This window comes from Symphalangus syndactylus, chromosome 23 (assembly GCF_028878055.3).
Source record: "Symphalangus syndactylus isolate Jambi chromosome 23, NHGRI_mSymSyn1-v2.1_pri, whole genome shotgun sequence".
Lineage (NCBI taxonomy): Eukaryota > Metazoa > Chordata > Mammalia > Primates > Hylobatidae > Symphalangus > Symphalangus syndactylus.
The window spans coordinates 16,737,919-16,747,834 of record NC_072445.2 but is presented as its reverse complement, the minus strand read 5'-3'; the positions used below and the strand labels follow the sequence as shown (position 1 = coordinate 16,747,834).

The window sequence follows — 9,916 nt, the reverse complement described above, 5'->3', positions numbered from 1 at the left end:
TCAGCCCCACGGGCTGGAAGTCGAGGGGCAGGAAAGAACAAGAGGCTCCAGGGCAGCTCTGAGGGCTGCAGAGGACTCAGAAATCAGAACCAGAACATTTTTACTCTTTGGGCCCTGGGGAGGGCCAGGCAGAGTGCAAGGTGTCCACAGGAGGGGTAAGCAGAGAGGAGTTATGGGGCCTGCAGTCCTAGTTCCCTGTTGGGGAGGACTGAGGGGAGGTGAGTTTGGTCTCCGGAGGGGCTCCAGTCCTGGTGCCCAGTTCTGACACCTGCCCCTCCTGAGTTCACACTGGAGTCCTTGCAGTCCTGAAACCACAAGGCCTGCCTGAACCCTGGGTCAGGAGAGAAACACTTGGGGAGGTGAAAGGATGGCGTGGGCTACCCATGGCGGCTCTGAGTTCTTCCTGGGGCTTGTGTCTTTCCTTGGCAGAAGAGGGCACAGCCAAGGCAAGGAGGGCCTGAAGGCTGCGGGGCCATCCTGGCCTGCCAGAGCCGTGTCCCTGACTCCTCAGCTTCAAAATCAGGGGTCTCAGGACAGTGGACGCTGGGTGAGCTCAGAGCTCATCAGGGGGGCTGTGTGTAAGAGGGGATGCCTTCTGGATGCCCTCATCCTCCTCGGGGCTGGGGTCTCCCTCAAGGCCACCCAGCTCCTTCCTTTGTTTGCTGCTGCTACTCCTGCCGCCTGCTGCCTTGGCCCTGCTGCTCTTCTTCTTGGACTTCTTCCCTCCCAGGGCAGCTGTGTCTCCCTTCTTGCCGGACCACTGCTCTGCCAGGCAACCTAGGGTGTGGAGGAGAGAGACCCTCAACAAAAGTGCCTCAGGGCTGGGGTGCTGGGCGAGGAGCACTGAGCAGGGAGCTGTGGGAGTAGCAACTGCGACTGTGTTTGACATCAGCCTCCCTGCCTCCTGCCTCTCGCTGTGGCCACCAGGCCCCTCTGGGGGCATCTGACTTGTCTGCTCATCATTCTGTACCTGGTTTCAGTGACTCTTACTTCACCATGTCTTGCCAATCAAGACTTCCGAGGGCAGAGATCCTACAATGCCCTCTGGTGCCCTCTGTTTCTCCTCCTACCCACCTCCCCCAAGGGAGAGCAAACAAATCATCCAGAGCCAGCCTGCCCTTGCTTCCCCAAACTCACTGGTGTCTTTTCCCTTCAGCACGTGGTTGGCGCAGAGGAATTCAGTCAGGTCTTCCTCCTGGTGGTTCCTGTACCAGTCCTCGATCACCTCCTCAAACTCTTCCACCAGCACGTCGCACTGTTAATCATAACACCTCATATTGACAAAGCCCCAGCACCTGACTCGCTCATAGAGGAGCTCAGCTAAGCCTCGCAACCCACTGCAAGGTAGGCAGTGGCAGCAGTTCACCTAAGGAAACTGAGGCCAGAAAGGTGAAATGACCTGACCAAAGCCACCCCGGCCTGGGCGGACTTCCTCAGAGCAGACCCAATCCCCACCAGCCCCTCACTGGGCACAGCAACCCTTCCAAGGGCTGAAGGGCCTGTACCTGCTTCTTGAGGTCAGCCACCTCTGCAGAAGTCTCGTTCCACAGCTCATAGGGGATGTCCATCACCACCTTGACCCCTTTGTGTACCAGGTTGTGTAATGTCTCAAAGGTCTCTGACATGCCCTGGAAGAAGTGACCAGACATGGGAGGCGAAGCGACCAGACATGAGAGGCGGAGCTCCCTTCTCTCCCTCCCACCCTCATCTCCCAGTGGTGGCTAAGAACCCAGCTGTAAGACCAATGCTCAACGCCCTCTAAGGATCTTCATCTTTTTTTTTTTTTTTTGAGAAGGAGTCTCACTCTGTCGCCCAGGTTGGAGCGTCTCAGCTCACTGCAACCTCTGCCTCCCAGGTTCAAGAGATTTTCCTGCCTCAGCCTCCCAAGTAGCTGGGACTACAAAGGCATGCCACCATGCCCAGCTAATTTTTGTAGAGTTGGGGTTTTGTCACGTTGGTCAGGCTGGTCTCGAACTCCTAGCCTCAAGTGTTCTGCTCGCCTCGGCCTCCCAAAGTGCTGGGATTACAGGTGTGAGCCACTGCACCCGGCCTCATCCTTGACCTGACCTTCCTCTCCCCTCTTTTAGGCCTGCTTCCCACAACTCCTGCACACATACCCCGACCTGCCTCTGCACACCTCATCCTTTCAAAAAGACCTGCGGCTGCCCTCAAGCCCTTTGGCTTTATGCTTCTTTTCCAGGAAATAGGTTTGTCTTAGCTCTTTCCCCTCACTATGGCTGGAGACACTCCCATATTATCCAGACCTGATGTTCCATTCTTCCTGGGTTGTGTCTTTCCTCAGTGGGAAAAAGGCACAGCTGAGGCAGGTAGATCCTTTATTCTGTAAAAACTCTCTCTGCTAGCTGCCTAGGTCTTATCCCCAGAGAAAACATACTATCCATTTCCTCTATTTTCCCAGAGATAACTCATACAAATACCGACATGTAAATATATCCTTCCCCTGCCTTTTTACACAAGCAGTGGTATAGCATACACACTATTTTGCACTTGCCCTTTTTACTTATACCTTGAAGGGCTGGGCGCAGTGGCTCATGCCTGTAATCCCAGCACTTTGAGAGGCCAAGGTGGGCTGATCACCTGAGGTCAGGAGTTCGAGACCCCTCGGCCAGCATGGTGAAACCCCGTTTCTACTAAAAAATACAAAAATTAGCCGGGCGTGGTGGTGGGTGCCTGTAATCCCAGCTACTCAGGAGGCTGAGGTGGGAGAATAGCTTGAATCTGGGAGGTGGAGGTTGCAGTGAGCTGAGATCACACCACTGCGCTCCAGCTTGGGCAACAGAGTAAGACTCTGTCTCCAAAACAAACAAACAAACAAATAAAAACCTTGAAAATCAATTGAATTCAGTTCCTAAAGAGCCTCCCCATTCTTCGTTTCCAGCTGCATACTAGTCCACCAAACAGCCGGATCAACTTATTTAATCCCCTATTGGTAGAGTTAGATTGTTTCTCATTTTTTTCTGCTTTGAAAAATTAATCTTAAACACTTTTTATTAAAGCAAACACAGATTTATTACTGAGTGCAAAATTCATACAAATTTCTGCTGCTTGAGACTATACCCTTAGGTATCCCAGTTTATGAATGGTATCCTTTGCTAGAAGGAAACTTAGGTAGAAAAATGTGGGTGGCAACTATCTTACCCTGTGCCAGGCACTGAAGATGTAGAGAGGAAGAACTATGGGCCTTGTTGGAAGCAGCTCATTCTCCAGAGAGAAAAGCACTCGTGCACATACTGAGTACATGGGACGTCACAAGGGCACCCCGGCAGGGTTGTGGGAGGTGCTGTGTGGGCCCAGAGATGGGACTGGGCAGTCACTCCCCCCAGGTGTCCTCTGACATCTCACCTAAACCCCCACCTTTCTGCACATCCTGGATCTTGCTGAGTTCTCCCTGTTCTAGTGTCTTTAGGTTCCCACGGGGGCAGCAACTGTGGAGCATTTCTGCCTGTGTCTGAGATTGAAGCAGGACCCTCATGAACAGGCCCAGACCCTCATGCATATGCCTGAAAAATCAGGCCACTCAGGAGGGGAGGAGCACAAACGGCAATCAAAGAATGGGAAGAGGCAATGAAGGAAGATCCCAGGTGGTGACCTTCAAATCACACTCACACCAGCAGACACACTAAGATACATGCAGGCCTGGCCCCAGAGCGGATGAAGGACAATCCCGAATCCAACCTTGGCAAATCGGTTGCTGCCGGTCCTCTCCTTATGCAGGCTATAATCCAGGAGCCTCTTGCAAATGGTCTCAGTGACTTCGATTAACCGCAAGTCCCTGCCAAGACAGCAGGATGAGAGGAACTGAGTTCCCCTCCTAGCCCCAGTGGGTTAGTGGTCTGTCCCTCCAGCCCTGTGCCCCAACACCTGCACATCTCACCAACGGGAAGTGAGTCAGAGCTGGAAGGAAGATAGGTCATCTGGTCTGGGGGATCTGAAATGCTGGAACACAGACCAGAGAGACAAAATTTTAACAGCTCTAAGGGAAGGAATTTTTTATAAAGCTAAATGATTCAGTATTTAGATTTTTTGATAAAGCAAAATTATTAAATTGTGATAGTAAAATAACATTGTCTTTGAAAGGATGATCACAGCTGACAGAATTGGGTTTTTAAAAACTATATTTGTACCTGGCAAAATAAAAAGTTGGTAATCCTGTTACTAATGTTTCAAAAATTGCATTGCGGCCGGGTGTGGTGGCTCACACTTGTAATCCCAGCACTCTGGGAGGCCGAGGCAGGCGGATCATCTCAGGTCAGGAGTTCGACACCAGCCTAACCAACATGGTGAAACTCCATCTCTATTAAAAAAATACAGAAAATTAGCCGGGCGTGGTGGCACATGCCTGTAATCCCAGCTACTTGGGAGGCTGAGGCAGGAAAATCTCTTGAACCTGGGAGGCAGAGGTTGCGGTGAGCCAAGATCATTCCATTGCACTCCAGCCTGGGCAACAAGAGTGAAACTCCGTCTCAGAAAAAAAACTTGCATTGGTCTGTGAAATCCAAGCATCTGAGAATCAATGATATAGTCCAACAGTCTTGCTTTTAGAGATGAGAAATCTGCTGAAGCATAAAGAAGTTAAGGGATTTATGCAGGTCACCCAATTAGCTGGGGACAGAATCAGTGGGCAAACTCAGGTCTTGGTTACAAATGATGCCCTTGTAAGGGGTTTGCCTAGCTGGGAGAAGGGAACTCCAAACCCCTGAAGCCTCCAGCAGCAACGCAGGCCAGGCCAGTGAGTCCCCATTCACTTACGACTTGGTGTATTTGACTCCAGAGGCCTTCCGGTCCAGGATGCCATAGCCTGTGCCAATCACCTCCTTGGTCTTGCCGGTTTCCTCAAAGGCTGACTTCAGCTCCACGGCAACGTATTTACACACTGGGGGAGGGAGGTAGCACAGCCCACTGAGTGCACATGAGTCTAATGGGAGGCGAGGCCAGCTCCCAACAAAACAGATTCAGGTGGGCATCCTTTCCTAGACTGGAGGACCAAAATCAATACTCAAGGCAGGGAAGGAGTTAGAACCTGCGGAGGCTAAAGCAACTCCATCTTGGATGCTAATGTGCCATGTTGACTTCTGATTAACCCCAGTCCCAGGAATGCCTCTAGGATTTCTATTTTATCTACTGTTTCTTGTGTAACAGCATGTACTTACTGTAAATCCTGCCCTTAAGCAATTGTTCTTCGTATTGCTTTTTTTTTTTTTTTTTTTCTGAGATGGAGTTTCGCTCTTGTTGCCCAGGCTAGAGTACAATGATGAGATCTCAGCTTCCGGGTTCAAGCGATTCTCCTGCCTCAGCCTCCCAAGTAGCTGGGATTACAGACATGCACCACCATGCACGGCTAATTCTGTATTTTTAGTAGAGACAGGTTTCATCTTGTCGGGTAGGCTGGTCTCGAACTCCTGACCTCAAGCGATCCACCTACCTCGGCCTCACAAAGTGCTGGGATTACAGGCGTGAGCCACCACGCCAGGGTCTATCATTTTACTTTCTAAAATTGCATACATACAGAAAAGCTGAAAGAACACAATGAATACCTTCCAGTTGTATTAAACAGTTGTTAATAGTTTGCCACATTCTCTCTCCAATATATAATATATAATATCTCAACAATACATACATTTTTTTTGCTACACCATCTTGAAAGTGGCAAACATGACCTTTTGCCGTAAATATATCACCATGTATCTCCTGAGAACAAGGACCTTCTCCTACATAACCATAGAACAATTATGATACTTGGAAAATTAACAATTCCAAGGTCACCCAGTAGTCCATATTCAAATTTCCTTAATTGTCCCCAAAACGTCTTTTATGGTTGTTAGATTACTTGATTTCATATGTGTTCCAACATCAGCTCTATTTCTACCAAGTTAATTTGCTCCATGCCCTCCAGAGAGCTCTTGTTCCTACTGGCCCTGCACATTTATTTCCTCATTTCCTCTTACCCTTCCTCAAATAGGTATTAGGCAACTCCTATGTGTCCGCCTGGGTATACAGAGATGAAAACAGGGTCCCCTCCCTTCCAGATACTCAGTCTAATGGAGCAGATAAAGGTGTAGACAAATAACTACCACTGTGTAAGGAGTGCTACAGTGCTACCACCGAGGGTGTGAAGTGCCTGAGGCCCTAGGAAAATACTTAATGCCTTCTAAGGGCTTCTCTGCCCATCCTGCCCACCTCACATTATAAGCCTCTCCCCCAGGAAGCCATTCTGCACTGATGCCAATTGCTCTAGATTTCACTCTGTGCCTCTGCAGGATCCATGCTCTCCCTAAGGACCCTCAGTCATTTCATGTGTCTCTCCACATACACCACAAGGGTCCCCAAAATGTGCATTATGTAGTAGATTTTTTCTGTTATTTCCTTAGCCTGGGACTTGATACATGTTGTATGCTTGATAAATCTTGTTGATAGAGACCGTCTTCTGATGCCTCTGAATGGAATACCAGTCTGAAGGCTAAATGCCATCAGCAGTTTTAACACTGACAGCACAGTCTGCTAGAATACCAATTTACCACAAAAATAAATACATCCCCTGGAGGCCTGCTTGGTGAAATTAATCAATGGCTTGAAGAATTTGAAACACATAAAAATTCCAAGTAATAAGCTGGTGATCTTCAAGTCTGCAATGAATTGGGGATTTCTCACCTCCCCAGCTCTCCATCCAGGACCATCTGGGCTCCCTCCCTTCTTCTGTCCTGTACTCTGTGCAGGCACATCATTTGCCCCTCCTCCCACGCCCTCCCCAGGAGTGGGGAAAGGGGAGGTTTGGAACATCGTTTCTCTCTCATACCCATCAACCACAACCTTGCTTTCCAGCTCTTCCAAACATTACCTCTTCAAGATCTCCTCTGGGGATCTCACCCAGAACCAGACTCAGAGGAGACTCATGGCACAGACCCCAGACCCTCACTGACATCCACCCACTCTTTTTTTCCGGGCAGGTTCTCCTTCCTCTGTGCCGAGGCCTGTTCCACTCAGGCTACTGAGCAAGGAGGCAGGCTTGGTGGGCTAGCCACAGTCAGCATTTAATAACAAAGGTGTAATAATAATAAATACAAACAAATACACTATTAACATGAACCTAACGGTTGGAGTTTGCCAAGCCATCCTGTGAATGCAAATCCCTTTTCAATTAATCTTCATCATTTACCAAATGAGGTTAGGTTAGAATGATCTCTAAGATCCTGGGCATCTCTATGCTTCCGTGAGTCCGTGAATGCTGCCTAAGGAGAATAAATGTGAGCTGCTTAGGCTATGAGAATAATAAGAGGGAGAGTATGGGCTCTTTGGTATCAGAATAAGACAGAATACAGGCTGGGCACGGAGGCTCATGCCTGTAATCCCAGCACATTGGAAGGCTGAGGCGGGAGATCACCTGAGGTCAGGAGTTCAAGACCAACCTGGCCAACATGGTGAAACCCAGTCTCTACAAAAATACAAAAATTACCCAGGCATGATGGCAGATGCCTGTAATCCCAGCTATTTGGGAGGCTGAGGCAGGAGAATCACTTGAACCCTGGAGGCAGAGGTTGCAGTGAGCCGAGGCTGCACCACTGCACTCCAGCCTGGGCAACACAGCAAAAATCCGTCTCAAAAAAAAAAATAATAATAATAATAAGACAGAAAAGAAAGAGGAAGCAAAGCACTGAAAGGCTATCAGTTAGCTGGGCTGGGTGCAGTGGCTCACGCCTGTAATCCCAGAGCTTTGGGAGGCTAAGGTGGGCGGATCACCCAAGGTCAGGAGTTCGAGACCAGCCTGGCCAACATGGTGAAAACCTGTCTCTACTAAAAATAGCCGGGAGTGGTGGCACACACCTGTAGTCCCACCCACTCGGGAGGCTGAGGTAGAAGAATCCTTGAACCCGGGGGATGGAGGTTGCAGCGAGTCAAGGTCGCACCACTGCACTCCAGACTGGGCGACAGAGCAAGACTCCGTCTCCAAAAAAAAAAAAAAAAAAAAAGGCCAGGCGCGATGGCTCATGCCTGTAATCCCAATACTTTGTGGGGCCGAGAAGGGCGGGTCACCGGAGGTTGCGGTGAGCCGAGATCGCACCACTGCACTCCAGCCTGGGCAGTAAGAGCAAAACCCCATCTCAAAAAAAAAAAAAAAAGAGCTATCAGGACTAGAGGAACAGTGAAAAGTGAAAGGGTGGCCAGGAGCAGAGGCTCACGCCTGTAAGCCCAGCACTGTGGAAGCCCAAGGCAGGCAGATCACTTGAGGTCAGGAGTTTAAGACCAGCCTGACCAATATGGTGAAATCCTATCTCTACTAAAAATACAAAAATTAGCTGGGCATGGTGGCATGCGCCTGTAATCCCAACTACTCAGGAGGGTGAGACAGGAAAATCGTTTGAACCTGGGAGGCACAAGTTGCAGTGAGCCGAGATCGCGCCACTGCACTCCAGCCTAGGCAACAGAGCCAGACTCCGTCTCATAAAAATAAAAATTTAAAAAAAATTAAAAAAAAGAAGAGAAAGTACGGGGGAAGGCACAGGCTTGAACTCATACTGGGTGCCCTACCAGTGAAGTCGGCTTATCTCTAAAGCATCGCCTTTTAATCTCTCTAATGGAAGGATTATGTGTCCCAAACAAACCCACTTTCCAGTGTTTAGGGAACATCTAGCCTGATGTAGGCTTTCAATTCAGATGAGAGATTCACAGCCAACTTTCTGGGGGCCCTGGGGTTACGGGGCTGGGAAGGCAGGCATGACTGTAAGGTCTGAGGAGAAAACTAAGGGACGGAGTGGAGAAAAAAAATAGGTCCTTTATAGTCCTGGCTCGCTGGTAACTCCCCCTCTCTCTGTAGTTCCTCAACGCCTATGTCTTTGGGACTCACCTTTTCTCCAAAGTCCTAAAATCTTCTTTCAAGTTCCCCATAGGCTCTATTGTTCCCCCAAAGGGCCCCTCAGACCCAGATCCTCCTCCTCACACACACCCACAGTCTCCCATTTAATCATCTGTATTCTCAAAACATTTACTGAGTGCCTACCGGATACTGTGTGAATACGTATCTAAGACAAAGTCCCTGCCTTCGAGGAGCTGTTAGTGGGTGCAACAGACAACTACACAGATTGGGTTGCAGTGAGGACAAAAGGAGAAAGTCTTAGGTTCTTTTCCCCCAAGACGAGTCATCTGGAGCTTTTCAGTTCCTCAAACTCATTCTTAGCTTCTCAGCCGGCAGGCCTCTGCCTCTGTAGTTTCCTGAGTGGGCCCCTCTCTTTCCACTTCTCTTCACCCGGCTAACTCCTAATGCCTCTTCGTGCTTCCTGTATGAAGCCCTCTTTGATTCCCCTCTGCACACAGCCTTCGCCCACCCCCTCCCCCACTCCAGGCTAGACCAGAAGCTCCTCGCCCGGCCCCCAAAAGGAAGCTCTGTACCTCCCCTATCATGGCATCTACTACTATGAATTATCATTACTTGTTTCTACCAATGTGTGAACTCCAGGGGTACCGGGACCAGATCTCTCGTCCGCCGCGGCGTCCCGGCGCACAGTATGTTTGAGGGAGGAAGAGACCCTGCAGAGCTCGGAACCTTGCAGCCCCCGACGCTGCTCCGCAAACGCCACCCTTGGAGCCAGCCCCTCCGGCAGGATACGCCCCACGGGCCCCGCCTCCTCACCTTCGCATTTGCTGGGCAGGCGAACCCAGTCGTTCTCCTCAGCTCCGGCCTGGCTCGGGCCCAGCTCCGGGACCGGCAGCAGCAGCAGCAGCAGCAGCAAGGGAAGAAGCAGAAGACAGCGGGACGCGGGCTCAGGCAACGACTCCATGGCCCAGCCGGGCCCGACCCTAACGGACCGGGCGGCGCCTCCTCCCGCGGCGCGCGCTGAGCAGCTTCCCCGCGCGGCTTCCGGGACTGCACACGTGCCTCCGCGTAACCACGACAACAGCGAGC

General features: G+C 50.4%; 1 protein-coding gene across 1 annotated transcript; it reads right to left on the bottom strand.

Annotated features, from left to right (window-relative positions):
• Positions 1 to 83: 83 nt before the first annotated feature.
• CNPY3 (canopy FGF signaling regulator 3) lies at positions 84 to 9,791 on the bottom strand. The gene is given in 8 exon segments (XM_055263282.2): positions 84 to 777; positions 1,138 to 1,255; positions 1,506 to 1,628; positions 3,697 to 3,813; positions 3,816 to 3,832; positions 3,896 to 3,957; positions 4,771 to 4,894; positions 9,644 to 9,791. Coding segments are annotated over 8 exon segments (933 nt in total). The 3' UTR covers positions 84 to 553.
• Between the last annotated feature and the right edge of the window lie 125 nt (positions 9,792 to 9,916).